This window comes from Hemiscyllium ocellatum, chromosome 24 (genome assembly GCF_020745735.1).
Source record: "Hemiscyllium ocellatum isolate sHemOce1 chromosome 24, sHemOce1.pat.X.cur, whole genome shotgun sequence".
NCBI classification, from domain to species: Eukaryota; Metazoa; Chordata; class Chondrichthyes; order Orectolobiformes; family Hemiscylliidae; genus Hemiscyllium; species Hemiscyllium ocellatum.
The window spans coordinates 9,365,738-9,382,981 of NC_083424.1; the positions used below are offsets into that span (position 1 = coordinate 9,365,738).

The 17,244-nt window shown below is 42.4% G+C and overlaps 1 protein-coding gene across 3 annotated transcripts in view; it reads left to right on the plus strand.

The window, feature by feature from the left end:
- The first annotated feature begins 429 nt into the window (after positions 1–429).
- The window catches only part of cltcl1 (clathrin, heavy chain-like 1), a 56,351-nt gene continuing 39,536 nt past the window's right edge, over positions 430–17,244 (plus strand). For all 3 annotated transcript variants that reach the window (XM_060843450.1, XM_060843451.1, XM_060843452.1), the window contains exons 1-2: positions 430–613; positions 12,651–12,858. In XM_060843450.1, coding sequence (XP_060699433.1) covers positions 572–613; positions 12,651–12,858 — 250 coding nt within the window. In that variant the 5' untranslated portion in view covers positions 430–571. The remainder of the gene's footprint in view (positions 614–12,650; positions 12,859–17,244) is intronic.

Genomic DNA, 17,244 nt, shown 5'->3' on the forward strand with positions numbered 1-17,244 from the left:
GGGTATGTTGCAATAATTGGATGTTAGACCCGTCAGTCATTCTTCCGGAGACGCGCGGGCGGCCGAGAGGCGGGATCGTTGGGAGACAACCCTGTACCAATTGGATCGCTCATCTTTCAATCACTGCAAAGTCAGCAATAGGAACACGGGGAGATCCGGCGTCCGCCTCAATTGGGATGCCGATTGAACAGGCGGGCTGCCAGTCAAAGCAATGGAGGGGTGGGACAACAGCCTTGAGGGGTTCAGACAAGCAAGCCGTCCGTTACGAGAGGAGGGGTGTGCCACGTGCGCGAACCTAGGCTGCGATTGGATGCTCCGTGTGACAGCCAACCCCAGCGACGAATGAGGGACGGGGTGGGCGGCGCCCGGTGCGGACCGGGGTGGACTTTAGGGCGGGGCCGCATGCGCACATCGTTCCGATCGCTGAATCCTGGACGGGGACAGGGGGCGGCTTGAGGCTCTTCTCTCACCGGGGGCCGTCTACTCCTCACAGACCTCCCTTCCCCCCACCCCCGAGTCTTCCGCCCTGACCGCTGAAGGGAGACCGGCAGAGGGAGAGCGAGGAATAAACATGGCACAGATACTTCCCATCCGCTTCCAGGAGCACCTGCAGGTAAGGAGTGAGGAATAAATGATTTAAAGGTGAGGCCCCGGGGGGGGGGGCGACAGGGCACCCCCCTCCCCCTCCCCCTCCCCGGGGCCCAGTTGTTAGGCAACCGCGGCCTAGTCCTGCTGAAGCCTGGGGTTCGGGTTGGTGGGGGCAGAGGGGGTTAGGGGCACCTAACCCCACACGCCCCCCCCCTCCCCCCACTAACTCCTTGGCTATTCGGCCACAGGGTGCCTCACAGGGCCTGACTGACCGTGCGGTAGCTACCGTGTGAGGGGCTGCTGCTGCTGCACTGGGGGAGGTGGGAGAGAGAGAGCAGCCTCTCCATCCATCACTCGGATGAGTTTGAATGAAAAGGCGGCTTTTTTTCTGATGTTATTCCCGAATCTGTGTGTGTCTCTGTCTCTGTGTGTGTCTCTGTCTCTGTGTGTGTCTCTGTCTCTGTGTGTGTCTCTGTCTCTGTGTGTGTCTCTGTCTCTGTGTGTGTCTCTGTCTCTGTGTGTGTCTCTGTCTCTGTCTCTGTGTGTGTGTGTCTCCTGACTGAAGAAGGGGTGGGGTGTGGTGCTTGCAAACGGTGCTGATTATCCCGAATATCTGTTATTCCCCCATTCTGAGAGTTTTAAACCAGGAGATTCTCTTTTTTTTTCCCCTTCAAAATAAAACATTGCAATGACTGAAAACGCCGACTGTTATGTTGTTGAATTCCTCCCAGCCCTGTCACGTTCCAGCCCATTGCAGCAAGGGGCTGCCTTACTCGGTACACTGCCTCGTTTTACTCGGGGCCAATCGGAACAGCTGTCTTGATCATTCTTTCTTAAACTCCCCAGTTGAAACTGGCACCATTTAGGTGCAACAAACATGAGACGTTAGATCCAGATTTTTCCATTCCCCCCCTCATGTCAAGTTTGCTGTTTTTTGATGACTTGAAGTCAGCTATTCCCGTTAGTTTTTAGCTTGGCAGCAGTCGGACCGAATTTTCCAGTTGACTGCATGGTGTAGTGCTCAGACTTCCATCTTCCTGATGGATCCACTTCAATTGCAGCAAAATTGTTATTGGAGCCGATTTGGTGCGAGGAATTAGTGTCCTCCATTTCCACGCGTGGATCTTGTGTGGTTTCAAGGGTTTTGTCTTGTCATGACGACACACCCCGGGCTAGTTCGAAGTATACTTTTTTGTTTTTAAGCAGGAATTTTAACTATTATCTCTTGATACTGGCGACGTTAACTTAGGTTTTCACCCTCCCGGAGCGCTTTTACAACATTGATAGTTGGAGATGGCCAAGCGTGATCATTCTCTCTCCCCTGACATCTCTTCACGCCTATGTAAACAGAACCATACTTGTCGCAATGGTTATTGATCAATGGCTTACAAGATGGTCGAACTCGTGAATGATCGCTAGAATCCTTCGCTGGTTTAGTGAAGTGAAACGCATGATAATTGCTCCGAGGTTGTGCTGATTTAAATAAACGTTCCTTCTACGCTCTTCGGTGTGTCCGTGCCTGTACGTTTTGCCTTCCTATACGCGTTATGAAATGCACTTAAACGTTTTGGGCTTCGTCTCGCACCCTTGCACTTCTGACTGACATTATAAAAGGCCCCCGACTAAACAGGAAAACGGATTGTTAGCTAACCCTGTTGTAATTTGCCAGGGGGTGGTTATACCTACATCAGGACACAAGTCAACAGCCTGCGTGGTCGACATAGTCTAAACATCAATTGCATTAGTGTTTTGCTATGCTTGCCCGCAAGCGTCACTAGTATTGGTAATAGTCTGTTTTCCAAATACTAACTAATGGATACCTACAAAGTTTAAACTTGGGCTTAATAGATCATAACAATTGTGGATGCCGGTTACCCAAAAAACAGCAGTGCTAATAGGTTCTGATAGCTGAATACTAATGCAGTTGTGGCCTTAATTGCTGATAGTGTTCAGAGTCTTTTGAAATACGGTCAACAGATTGTATTCTCTTGGTAGTGCAATGCTCCTAGTAAGTATTCTTAAATTTGCATAATTCATAATGTATCTTACTCCTTGAATCATTAAGTTGAAATATTTAATGACCTATCTGAAAACTTGCCTCCTTGATTTTAATGCCATAGCACATCTGGGCAAAGCTGTTTTGGACACTGAAATTCAAGGTTTCACTGAATTTGGAAATATAGGCTCCGAATGGGTATCTATCTGAATACAGGAGCTTGGAATTTTTTGCAGATTCCTTTTCCAACAAACTTGTAGTTGTGACTTGTTTTCCTGATCTAATCATGTAGTTGAAGCTCAGCCTTTTTTTCACCATGCAAAAGTGAAGTGTTCATACTTGTGAAGTGGGTTTGATGTTTGAATAATTTGACAACTGACTTCTGGAGGCAGATTGAAATGTCATTTTAACTGTTTGTGCTGCTAATTTTAAATTAGAGCTGCAAAACATCCTGTTTCTCAGATTTTAGTACAATTGGATACACTTCACAACCCTGTTCTTGATATTGCAGTAGTTCCCACACTAACATTGATAACGTACAGGTTATAGTGGCAAGAGTCTGAAGATTGCTGACCATAGTTCAATTGTTGAGAATGGGATCCAGGTGATTTTTCACTTCCATCCAAGCTGAGGAAGTTTACAGCTTAATATTAACTAAAATCAACTGCAGTGTTGAAATTGGGTGTTGTTTGGTCTGGAGAAACTCTGTATTGATTGTCAGGGCAATATTTAGTTTATTTCTGATCAGTTGGACCATTTGAACATTTGGCTAAGTACAGTATTAGTCTTTAAATCTGCAAACTAATTTTCATACTGTTATAGTAACATAACGGAATTGAGTGCCTAAATTGTAACTTGCAGCTAAGTATGGTCCATCTTGGATATGAGATTGATAAATAAAATTATCATTGGGTGAGAGTATATTGAGATGGTTAGACCGGAAATAAAAGGAATGTGGTCTTTTTCAGAATGACCAACAGTGACTGTAGAATACAGCAGGGATTGGTACTAAGGTACCAGCTATTCACTTGGCATGCTTTTTTGGATCAAAGAACAAAATCTTGTAGATAAGACCAAAGCTGGGTGGAAGGGTGGTGTGAGCAGGAATCTTGTGTTGCAGTGTGATTTGAACAAGCCATGTGGGTAAATGCATGCTAGATGTGGTCTAATGTGGATATGAAGTTATCCAGTTTGGTAGCAAAAAATAGATTCTTTAGTGAAGAGTAATCAGTGGCCAGGATATCTTGCACCAGTCATAAAGTAAGCATGCTGGTGCAACAGACAGTAAAGAATGCAAACAATGTTGGCCCCCACAAAGAAGGTTATAGTACAGGAATAAGAATGTCTTGCTGCAATTATACAGGGCACTGGTGAGACAGACCCCTGGAATGTTGTGTAATCTTGGCCTCCTTTAGCAGAAGTAGGATGCTTTTGCCATAGTGCAGTGAAAGTTTACAAGACTAACTCTTGGATTGACATAAAGGAGAAGTTTAAGTTGGTTTTATATTCACTGGTGTTTAGGAGAATGGGGGGCATCTCGCAAACCTAAAGCTTGAACACGGGTTAGATGTCGGAGGGTGTCATCATGGTGGGGTGAGTTTAGAACAGGGCCTGTCTTAAGGATAAGAGTAAACCTTTTTAGAATTGACTGACTACCTTAGTGGTGAGCCTATCAAATTAACTATCGTTTTTTCTTTGGGGAGGTAGATCTAGCTTGTAGCTAGAGAACCAGGGGTAGGTGAGAGCAGGCTGTTAAGTCAGATCAAAGTGGCAGAGCAGGCTTGTGGCATCAAATGGCCTATTCTATCCTCAATATTTCTACAACCATTGCTAACAATTTTTGCTATTCACTTTGAACAGAAATGATGGGGGGAGAAAGACCAGTGAATCTGCAAGATTTTGTTCATCTTTTTAATAGCACTTTAAATGTAGTGGCCTCTATAATCATCACCTGGGGCTTCACTGTGCTAAATGCCCAAAAAAATCTATTGGGTTTGGTGTCAGAGGCTGGTTAGATTTATTTTTAAGTGACAACAAGATGAAGTTGGAAGGGAATACCAGAGCTCAGCCTTGGCAATTTAAATTACCAGGAAATTCGTCGAATTTCGGGAATGATGAAGGGCTTTAGCCTGAAACGTCGAATTTCCTGTTCCTTGGATGCTGCCTGACCTGCTGCACTTTAACCAGCAACACATTTTCAGCTCTGATCTCCAGCATCTGCAGACCTCACTTTTTTTACTCTAAATTACCAGCTGCATTTTGCAGGCATTTTCAAGAATCCAGAAATAGTTAAGGGGTTTGAAGATGAACGTTCTGTTGAAAAAATCTTTTGGTCAGATGGCAGCAAGTGCTGGAGTTAAGTGAACAGGATTTGGTTTGGTTAAGTTTTGTGCAGCAGAGTTTGGGAGTTCAAGCCAGTCAGTGAAGCATTAGATTGTCACTTCAAGACTGGAGTAAGAATGAATTTCAAATGGATAAGTTGATGTATCATTTGGCATGAATGACATTGGAAGCTTGTTCCATATACTGGTTTAATCTTAACTTGATGCCCAAGGACACTATGGGAGCTGGTAGCTAGGGAAACAAATTGCTTGAGCAAAAGCAGTGGCTTCCATTCTTGTGGAAGTTGTAGCACTTGAAGTGAAGTGACTTCTTTTTGTCTTCTAGTTTTCCTCCAGCATTAAGTTTGAGTACATAGGTTTGCCCTCCTTCCAATGCATAACTAGTCGGTGACAGACTTTTAATCAAGTCAAGCCTTTTTAGGGTCAGTTGACTCCCTCAATCCAGGAAAAAGACTGCAAGCAACATGTAATGCCCTGTCAATTCACATAACTAAGCAAACTGTATAATAGTAAGTAGAGTTTGAAAGGAACTGTTTAATTGCAGAAACAGAACTGATTTTACCAGTAAGATTTGCCAAGGTCTGGCAGCATTCTGGGGTAGGGGGAAAGCAGTCAATGTTCTGGATCCAGTGACCCTTCCATTGCTCACAAAGAATAAGTGCCCTTAGATGACTTGTAATGTTACATAACATTACAGTGCAGTACAAGCCCTTGATGGTTGGCATAACAGCCATATTAATCTGAAGCCCATCTCACTACACTATTCCATGTACATCCATATGCCTGTCCAATGACTTAAATGCACTTAAACTTGACAAATCTACTACTGTTGCAGGCAAAGCATTCCATACCCTTACTACTGAGTAAAGAAGCTACCTCTAACATCTGTCTTATACCTATCTCCCCTCACTTTAAAGTTGTATTGCCATTTCCATACTTGGAAAAAGGCTCTCCCTGTCCACCCTATCCAACCCTCTGATTATCTTGTATGTCTGTCATCTCTCAACCTTCTCTCATGAGAACAGCCTCAAGGCCCTCAGCCTTTCCTTGTAAGACATTCCTTCCACACCAGGCAACATCCTATTAATCTCCTCTGCACCCTTTCCAAAGCTTCCACATCCTTCATGCGGTGACCAGAACTGTACACAATACTCCAAGTGTGGCCATATCAGAGCTTTGTACAGCTGCAGCATAACCTCCTGCTTCCAGAACTCAATCCCTCCTTTAAAAAAGGCCAAAACATTGTATGCCTTAATAACTGTCAATCTGGGTGACAACTTTCAGGAATCTGTGTACGTGGACACTGAGATCTCTCTGCTCATCTGCACTCCCAAGAATCTTGCCATTAGCGCAGTACTTTGCATTCGGATTACTCTGACCAAAGTATATCACCTCACATTTGCCCACATCTCTCCATTTGCCACCCCTCAGCCCAGCTCTGCAACCTGCTACATCCTTCGTCACTATCCACAACTCCACCGACCTTAGTGTTGTCAGCAAACTTACTAACCCACCCTTCTAAGCCCTCTTCCAGGTAATTCATAAATGAATAATAGCAACGGACCCAACACCGACCCTTGCAGTACACTACTAGTAACTGGACTCCACGATGAACATTTTCATCAACTACAACCCTCTGTTTTCTTTCAGCAAGCCAATTACTGATCCAAACTGCTAGGTCTCCACAATCCCATTCCTCTGCATTTTGCATAATAGCCTACTGTGGGGAACCTTACTGAATGCCTTGCTGAAATCCATATACACCATCAACCTGTTTACTCTCATCTACCTGTTTTGTCACTTTGTCAAAAAAGTCAATAAGATTCATTAGGCATGACCTACCTTTCAAAAACCATGATTATTCTTTTCGAGCTGGTTATAAATTCTCTCTCATAACCTTTTTCCAACACTTTACCAACAGCTGAAGTGAGACTCCCTGGTCTGTAATTACCAGGGCTGTCTTTACTACCCTTTTTGAACAAGGGAGCCACATTTGCTATCCTCCAGTCCTCGGGCACTATTCTTGTAGACAATGATGATTTGAAGATCAGTGCCAAAGGCTCGGCAATCTCTTCCTCTTCCTTGTGAACCTCAATCTCTTGTCTAGATGCAAATATCTCCATCTTCACCAACGTTTTCATTTTGTATAGTGAACACGTCAAAATATTTCAGTGCTTCTCCATCTCCTCTGACTCCACACCCAACTTCCCACTATTATCCTTGGCCCTGATTTAACTCTCGTCATTCTCTTATTCATGACATACCTATGGAAAGCCTTGGGGTTAACCATGATCCTATCTACCAACAACTTCTCATGTCTCCTTCTGGCTCTTCTGAACTCTCTCTCTCTCTCTTTTTTTAAGGTCTTTCCTGACTTCCTTGTAACCCTTAAGTGCCCTGAGTTTTCACATCTTGTCCTAACATAAACCTTCTTCTTGACCAGGGATTCCATTTCCTTTAGTAAACCATAGATTATAGAACACGTGAGCCATCTTCCTGCCTGTAATTGCATTGTAATTTCCAACCTCCTTCTCCCCCCCCCCCCCCCCCCCGAGTAAACCTATCCCTTTCCATCACTAAAGTAAACCTGACAGAATTATGATCACTGTCTCAAGTGCTCACCTACTTCCAAATCTAATACCTGGCCAGGCTTGTTCCCCAGTATTAAACCTAAAGTGGCTTCGCCCCTTGTATGCCTGCCTACGTACTGTTAGGGAGCCCTCCTGCGCACTCTGGACAAAAACTGACCCATCTACTCTTGTAGTGATCCCAGTCAGTATTTGGATAGTTGAAGTCCCCATGGCAACTACCCCCTCACTCCTATCGAGAATCATCTTTGCTATCCCTTCCTGTACATCTCTGGGACTATTCGGAGGCCTATAGAAAACTCCTAGCGTGGTGACTTCTCCTTTCCTGTTTCCAACCTCAGCCCATACTACCTCAGTTAATGAGTCCCCAAACATCCTTTCTACAACTGTTGATCAGGGACAATATTACAATGTCAGACCTCCCTCTCTTATACCATCTTCTCTATTCTTACTGAAACATCTGAATTCCAGAACCTGCAACAGCCATTCCTGTCCCTGCTCTAGCCATGTCTCTGTAATGGCCACAACAAAGTCCCAGGTACCAACCCATGCTGCCAGTTCACCCACTTTACTTCAGCATGAGGAGCATCTGAAATACACACACTTCAAACCAGGTTCTTGCTTGCTTGTGTCAGAAACTTGATTTTGGAACTCCCTACTCTCATCCTCTTCTGTACCTGTCCTACAATTTTGGTTCCCATCCCCCTGTTGTATTAGGTTTAAATCCACCTTATTAGCTTTAGTGAATTTCCCACCCAGGATGTTGGTACCCCTCTGGTTTAGATAAAGACCATCCTGGTTGTAGAGATCCCACCTACCCCCAGAAGGAGCTCCAATTATCCAAAAATCTGAAACCATCCCTGTAGCCACATGGCTCTGGCTCTGGCTCCTAGCACGTGGCACAGGCAGCAAACCAGAGGAAACAACTTTGTCCTAGCTCTAAGCTTCTGTCCTAGCTCCCTGAATTTCTGCCTTCAATCCCCATCTCTCTTCCAAACTATATCATTGGTGCCAATGTGGACTATGACTTGGGGCTGCTCTCCCTCCCCAAAGGATCCCAAAAACACGATCAGAGGCATCATGGACCCAGGAGGCAAAACCATCCGTGAGTCTCATCCCCACAGAACCTCATCTGTCCCCCAAACTATCGAGTCCCCAATGACTCTGTGCTCCTCTTCCCCCTTACTTTGAGCAGCAGGTGCCCCACTGCTTTCCCTTGTTAAGGCATTTTCACCCCCCCCCCCCCCCACCACCACCACCACAACAACAATATCCAAAACGGTATACTTATTGTTGAGGGGAACGGCCATGGGATCCCTGCACTGCCTGTCGGTTCCCTTTCTGTCCCCTAACTGTCACCCATCTGTTCTAGATATTACTGCACCTTTTTTTTTTACTATTCATCAGATATGGATGTCACTGACCAGCATGTATGCTATTGAAACTAAAGCAAATTGATCACTGCTTCAAAGGAGCCAGTTTTTTTTTGAAAACTGACACTTGAGATTTTGATCTCATCATTGGAGAGACTAAATCTTAGTGAATCATTTGGTCACTGTCATCTGTTTAATTTATTCAATGGCTGGCCAGCACTTATTGCCATAGAAGGTTGTGGTGATCAACTGCTGCAGTCCACATGCTGTAGATTGACTGACTTGCAATACCCTTGGGGAGAGAATTCCAGAATTTTGACTGACTGGCAATAGCAAAACTTCCAAATCAGGATGGTGAGCAGCTTTGGAGGGGGAGCTTGCAGGTTGGTGTTCCTTTCTTTAAATATAAAGAAAACCTTTTTGCTGCCCTTATCTTCTAGATCAAAGTTGTTGGTTTGGAAGATGCTGTCTACGGATCTTTGAATTTCTGCAGTGCATCCTGTAGATAATCAACACTGCCACTACTGAGTGCTGGTGGTGGAGAGTGGATCCTTGTGGATGTGGTGCCAATCAAATGGGCTGTTTCCTCCTGAAGGGCTTATGCTCGAAACGTCGAATTCTCTATTCCTGAGATGCTGCCTAACCTGCTGTGCTTTGACCAGCAACACATTTGCAGCTGTTCCACGCTGGTATCACTTGGGTATTGTTGAGCTGCACTCATCCAGCCAAGTGGGGAGTACTCCATCACACTCGACTTCATATCTGTAGATGGATGTGCTTTGTAGAGTCAGGGTGAGATGGTCACAGTATTCCTAGCTTTTGACCTACTTTTGTAAGCCCTGTTGGTGGTGAATGCAGTTGTTTCTGGTCAACTTCATAGAGACCTGTGAGCACTTTGAGGGAGGGAAGTAAAGATTTGTTTAACTAGTTTCAGTCTGAAAATAACTGACTTGCCAGACATGTTGAACTGGTTGTGACTGAAGTAGTGTTAACAAAACAAAGCAAATATCTAGCTTTCTGTTGGGTCACATCCACTTTTTATAAGCCAGAGACTGAATTAAGTCTTTACAACATGTGCTTCAAGTGAGTGCTGCAGTTGATTGCCAGGTGATCCAGACTGGTCCTCCTTCAACTAAGACCAGGGCATGAACGCCATCAACTCACTATCTGCTTGAAGATTTCGTGGGGGCAGCTATTTCTCCATTATCTTCTCTTTCAACTGTTCCCTAGGGTTCATACAGAACACAATACTTGCCAAATAAACTGAATCCAGGTCTGAAATTACTAAATTTAAAGTGGAGAAGGTAGTTGGCATGTTTTGTTTAAGCTTTGGAGACAAAGGATGATTAATAGCACTGAATTTGAATATCTGGAGTGCCAAGGTTACCACATCGCAAGATCCTGGTGAAATGTTATTTGTATAACTATAACATGAGCTGCTTCAAACTGTAAAAAGTGTTGGTCTCAGCCTTTTGATTGCTGAGATGAGTTGTGCTTGCCAATAACCTGCTCATGCCACTTGGCTTGGGGCTCATAGGTCCAAATTGTGGTCAATGTAGTCCAGAGTCCATGTGGGATCAGTTAGTTTCATAGGCAGGCACTGAGGAAGATGATGTGGCTGTGGCAGCGAGCCTGTTTTCAGGGTGTCAGTGAAAAACTTTAGGGCAGAGGCAATTACCTGGGGTTGCAGTGAGAGACACTCAGATCTTTTTGGAGAGGAGGCATCTTTTGAAGAGGATTCATTGAGGTGATCACCTAGGCAAAAGTGAGAACTGCAGATGCTGGAGGTCAGTTGAGAGATTGTGGTGCTAGAAAAGCACAGCAGGTCAGTCCACTTCTGAGGAACAGGAACACTAATCGTTTAGGCAAAAGTCCTCCTTCATTCCTGGAGGCAAACTTTTTGAAGCACCAACTAGGAGGGTATTACTGATTTCCTTTCACTAGTAAATGTACCATACTCTGACAGAACAACTGTGGTTTCATTTCTTGAGCTTGCTGCTAATACAATTCTGCAGTTCTGTTGTCTCAATTATAACTGGCCAAAGCAATGGTACACCTTCAATATTTCTGAAGGTGTTTTAGTATGCTGTCCTCTTTTATTATTGGACAGAGCAGAAGGTATAAGAGTTGGGAAATCATGTGGCTGTGCAGGACACTAGTTAGTTAGACCACTCCTGGAATAGTGTGTAATCTGATCTTCCTATAGGAGGGGTGTTATGAAACTTGAGTTCAGAAGATTTACAAAGATGTTGCTAGAGTTGGAGGATTTGAGCTGGAGGGGCTGAATAGGCTGGAGCTGTTTTTTCCCTGGTGCTGAGGGATGACCTTTTTTATAGAAGCTTATAAAATCATAGGGGACATGAATAGGGTAAATAGACAAGGTCTCTTGGGGTGGGGGAGTTCAGACCGAGAGGGCATAGGTTTGGGGTGAGAGGGGAAATTCAAGGGCAACCCCTTTACCTGGTGGTGCATGAATAAAATGAGCTGCCAGAGGTAGTGGTGGAGGCTGGTACAATTGCAAAACTTATAAGGCATCTGGATGGGTATATGAATAGGAAGGCTTTGGAGGGATATGGGTCAAGTGCAGGCAAAGGGACGAGATTAGGTTGGGATTTCTGGTCAGCATGGACGAGTTGTACTGAAGGTCTTTCTGTGCAAGTCAGTCAATCTGAATAGCTTCCTAGCAGGGAAAGACTGAAACCTTTTTTTGAAGTTTTTTTTTGAACTAGAATTATTAGACAATTGCTAGCATCCTGTGCTTGGAGAGCCTTTTTTAATATTTCCATGTTAAAGCTTTGTTTTCTCCTGAAGGAATTTTAGAATTGCTTGATTTCCAGTTGCCCAAGGGAGAAATACTAGCTCAGGAAGTGTTTTTTGTAGTTCAGACATGCTGGTATTCTGCAGCGCTATCTGAATCTTCAGATGAAAACTATACTTTTTTTCCTCAGAGTTGCTGTTTGAAAGTGGCAAAATTCCCCAATCCTGTACTTCATAGGCAAATCCAATTTGTGTTCCTTAGTTGACATCAATCTGCTAACTTGGAATTGCTGAAACAAGTTCACTGAATCTGCTAATATCTGAACCAGATTCTTGAATGCTTTTGCACCAGTAGAACTAATTTGTTTCTACCAAACTATTGCACTACAGTCAGTGACCAGTGGGGATTCTAACATTTTTTGCATAGACTCTTCAAGGAATTGTTTTTGAATTTGTAGTAATGGTGGTGAAAGAAAACCTTTCCTTGCAAACCACTGAAGTGCAAATTTGCTTTTTTTTTTGTGTAGATCTCCGACTTCTAGAGGAGGAAGTATAGAGATGGGAACTTGTCATTTAAATGACAAATCAAACCTTTTTTGGAAAGATCTTTCAGTAGTTTGCTCATGTTTTTGTTCAAACAAATATCAGTTTGTGTTCAAATTGCCCAACTTGAGCTAGTAGGCTTTTCTATTCAAATGGAGTGTAAACATTCCTACCAACGTAGGAGAACTGACTGAAGTAATCACTTCTAATGCAAACTGTCTACTCTTCCTTAGCCCAATATGAATTACTTGTTTTGGTTCCAAACACTTGTCACTTTACCCAGTAAATGGAAATAAACAGCTAAATGTAGCTTGGGCCAAGTGACTTCACTAACTACTATAGATGGGGTGTCTTTTTTTTACATTCCTTTGAACTCTTAAACTGGATCCTTGGGATACTAAAATTGTAACTTTTCCACTTGCAGTATGCCAAATGCTCAGTGTGCAAAATTGTCTTTTTTAAGCTCCAAAACCAAGGTGTGAATCCTGCCAATATTGGATTCAGTACTCTTACCATGGAATCCGACAAGTTCATCTGCATCCGGGAGAAAGTGGGAGAACAGGCACAAGTGGTGGTGATTGATCTGAATGATCCAGCAAATCCGATTCGGCGTCCAATATCTGCTGACAGTGTCATCATGAACCCAGCAAGCAAAGTGATTGCACTGAAAGGTGAGTCTTTAAGTTTAACAATAATAGTGAAGTTTTAATCTTGTAACTTTCTTGTATTCTTGGTATTAAGCACAATTATTGCTCGAACACTCTCCTTTTTTTGTTACTGATCAAATATTTTCCTTCCTGCATTCTTGTCTCGATTCAGATGGTGAGTTATGTGTTTTGTGGTAGCTTTGTCTCCGTAGTAAATGGGTCTTTTCATTTAAAAGCAAACCACAATATCCATTTAATGTATCCATTTGTTGCTGTGAATAACATTAACTTCTAGTTAAATGGGGGAATGCAAATCAAGTTTTGCCTGTAATAGCTTGAAATAGCAAGTCTAAATAGACTAGCTAAGAATTTCACAAAATACGGAGTGCACATTAGTCAGTCATGGGAAGTTGGTGTCACTTGCTGGACCAGCATTTATTACCTAAATTGTTTTTAAAGGTAAGAAGCTACTACCTCAAATTGCTTCAGTCCACTTAGTGTAGGTACTTCTATTATTCCATTAAGGAGTTCTAGGGTTATGATCCAGTGACAATATTTCCAAATCAGGATAATGAATAGTTCAAGGGTGCTGACCAGTAGTGGTGTTCCCATGTATCTGCTGCTGTTTTCCTCTTGATGGTCACAGGAAACTTTTTTGTGAAGCATTTCTTGTTTGACTTAGTGGAGTCAGTACATACCATAATGGTGGAGGGAGTTGATCTTTGAGTATGGGGCCAATTAGATTCTCCAGTGTGGAAACAGGCCCTTCGGCCCAACAAGTCCCACCAATCCTCTGCGGAGTAACCCACCCAGACCTACTTTCCCTCTGATTAATGCACTTAACACTATATGGGCAATTTCCCATGACCAATCCACCTGACTTCTACATCTTCAGACTGTAGGAGGAAACCAGGGGAAACCCAGCGAGAATGTGTGGGGAGTTTGCAGTCACCCAAGGCTAGAATCAAACAGGGATCCTGGTGCTAAGAGGCAGCAGTGCTAACCACTGAGCCACTGTGCTGCACATAGACTGGACTTAGCATTGCTTTTCTCTGAATGAGATGACATTAATTTGCCCATCAAGATGGAGATTTTGATCATACATCATATTCCTGAAAATTAAGGGCTTTCTTAATTCTAAGATGTGATCGGATCTTAGTTTCACCTAGATTTTAAACTTTTACTGAATGCTGCTCACACCAAGTATTTGATCAATTTATGTCAAATGTTTAAACATTTGACATTGAAATTACTACTAGAAAGTGGTCAGTTTAGAAATAAAAGATAATACTCCAAAGCTACTGTATTGTAAGCAGACTTTAATCAGCTGGACTTGTATTTCCTATTGAAGGTGAGTTAATTCCTAATTCAATGCATAAATGTAAGTGGTCAAAGTTTTTAAATCAACCCCCATTTGTTATAGACCAGGCCAGACCCCCTCAACACTTTTTTGCAAGTAGCCCAGACTCAACTTTACTAACTTTAAGTGGGGGGTAAAGTGGCTATTCCAGGAGGGATGTAACTGGCCCAGCCACCTTGTTTTTAAACAAAGCAGAACTTACAAGATTTCTGAAAGAAACATGAGAACAGAATGCAGAATAACCTCTGAAAATCCAACCAATTATTCTAACTTATGATGCTGTTCCAAATCCCCATAAACATCCCTTGGCAACAAAGGTCAAAATCAAACAGGGTCTTGCAGGAGTGAAGTCGGAGAATCCATAGGGACTTGCTTCTTTGTGTCCAACAGCTTCACTAAAACCAAACCAAAACCTCAGCAAAGCTGAGTTGGAAGAACTGGCTACATCCCTTAAAAAACCTTTAAAAGATTCAAGTAAATCAACCCCAGGCATTTCGGAACCTGTCTTTTTGATCTCCTGGGGGACAAAGACAAGGAAAACAACCTTGTTAAAGGAGCAACAGTATTACTCATTTAAATGTAAATAGACTGCTTAATATGCAGATGTTGGAGTCAGCTGGTGAAAAATACTTTCCTGTTTGTGCCAGTAACACTTTCTCATTCACAGTAATCTAAGAACAGTAGTTCTGAGTTTTTTGCTACAGCGCCAATAAAATGTATGGTGACTTAGTGTTGGAGTAATGGATTTGGTAAATTTGAGTGACAAATATCTGAACCCCTCAAGTAAACATTGATTTTAATAGCACCAAAGCAATTTGGTACCAGACGCATGACATTGCAGTAAATTACACCAAATACTTAAATTTAGTTTTCCATGTAATAAAACAATCACCATTCTGTTAAACATCTGTAGAATTGCTTCCATAGGTACATTTTGCAAACTTCATAATACAGTAGAATTTATCCAATTTCATCCTTAGTGTATTAAAGGGGCTAGACAGAAAAGATTTGAAGTCACTTCACAGACCACTGTCAACAAATTGGTAGTCTGAAATCTTAGACACTAAGGCTTGGTCAGATTTCCAGAGCAAAGGGATACAGTTGCTAATGGTGGCTCTTTTGGTCTACTGTAACTCTGGCTTTTAGCAATCAGCAAAAAGTTTAATAATAGGTTGTCCAGTTTCCTGTACCTAATGAAGAATTTGATTTCACTTTTGAAAATAAGGCTCTATTTCCTTTCCTAATAAAGGAACTTCAATTTAGCATTTTTTTAATAAACCAGAAAGTGCTAACATGAATCTTTCTGCCAGAAAGATTGCAATGTTGTATTTGACCATATCATTTTAACACAAATTGTTGTATTCTATTTAGTCACTTGCTCATATGTCTGAATTGCATGGTAATCAATGTAGTTAAAAATCCGACAAATACCATGACTGAAGTGAGAAATACTAGGAGCTCTTGTAGGTGCTGTAGGACAAGTATAAATGGTTAATATCTGCAGCATTACAACTTTCTTTCACAAGCTGCTCCAGCCAAGCCAGCACAAATGACAGATCACTTTAAATTTCTTGAATACTCAGTGGGATAACTAGTGATAAATGAAGTTCTTGAAATATTAACTAGGTGCTGCAAATGTGTCCGACATTAAATGTATTGCAGACTGTGGTTTGCTGTCTGAGAATGATCCACTAATCTCTGCATGTTTTGTGCTGTGTGCTTTCTGCTCTAGTCTACTGTTGTGAAGATGAGCCTTGGCAAATAAGCTTGCATTTCTGTTGAGTGGCTCACTTGGTGGTATCCAGAAATGGAGTTTGGCTGAATGGAGAGCATTTACTGTACTGTAACTCAGATGTTGTGTAGGATTTGTTAGCATGCAATGTTTGAATTGGTGATTCTGTTATGTGCATTCTGACAGCTGAATGATTCAAAATTGCAGCTGGCTGGAAAAACTCCATGTTGCAGAAAATGCTTAGTTTCTTTATTCAGAGTAGGGGTGTGGAACAGCCTGTCTGCAACAGTAGACTCATTTAAATGGGCATTGGACATAATACTACAGTGTCAGCTAGATGGGCATAATTTCACAAGTTGTCACCACATCAAGGGCCTGTACTGCCATGTTTTATATGCACTCTTTTGGGATGTGGCCTCCCTTCCCTTGGCCACTCGTTGGGCATGAGACAGGAGCAATAAATCCCAAGTCAAGGAGACCTAACCTTTAACCCTATTGCAGTTATATCAGGAGTCTATTATACTAATAGTTGCTCCAGAGCAACTAGTTCCTGAGGTCAAGAACAAGGGTTGCTTCAGCAAATCTGCATATGGTGAACCAAGGCACTATTGGCCTGGTTCAAAGGGAATCCATTTTATTGCAGAATGCCATTGTTGCAGCAATACTTCCTCAATGCCAAATTAGGGTGACCAATGCATAGATTAGACTAACAGCTATACCATCTTAAACCTGTCAGAGGTAATTATGTTGTGTACACTAAAGATTGGCTGGCTGGTATTTTGCAATTTTTAGACCAGATTTTCATGCTGGATTGTGGACAGATTGAAAGGTCCCCAGCCCTCTTTCTGTAGTGCGTCAGAATTCTTCTTTCCTCTATATCTAGTTGGTTTGTAACAGACACCCTCGCCATTTTTAGTAATCAAGATTATTGGTCAGTCTATTTATTTGTAACACTTTAATCTTCCCTTTTTAAACTGCCTATAATCTACGATGAGGGAAGTGTCTTTGTAGCTGATCTTCAGTTGTATTCACTAACTAGTGAAGATGAAGGTCATAATTAGACTCAGTTTACATTTTAGGAATGGCTTTGGAGTGAACTTGCTCGTGATTAGTGGGAATGTGTACTATCAAACATGTATGCAATTTTGAAAAATCCAATTACTAACATGAAGACTTAACTATAGCCAAGGAATAGTGCTTGGATTGATGCTTTTATAACTGCACTAAAGATGTTTATACATTCTTGTAAGCCTTCAAGGACCTCAACTACAGATACTTGGTATTTGTTAAATTTGATTTCTATATGGTGCATTTGTGG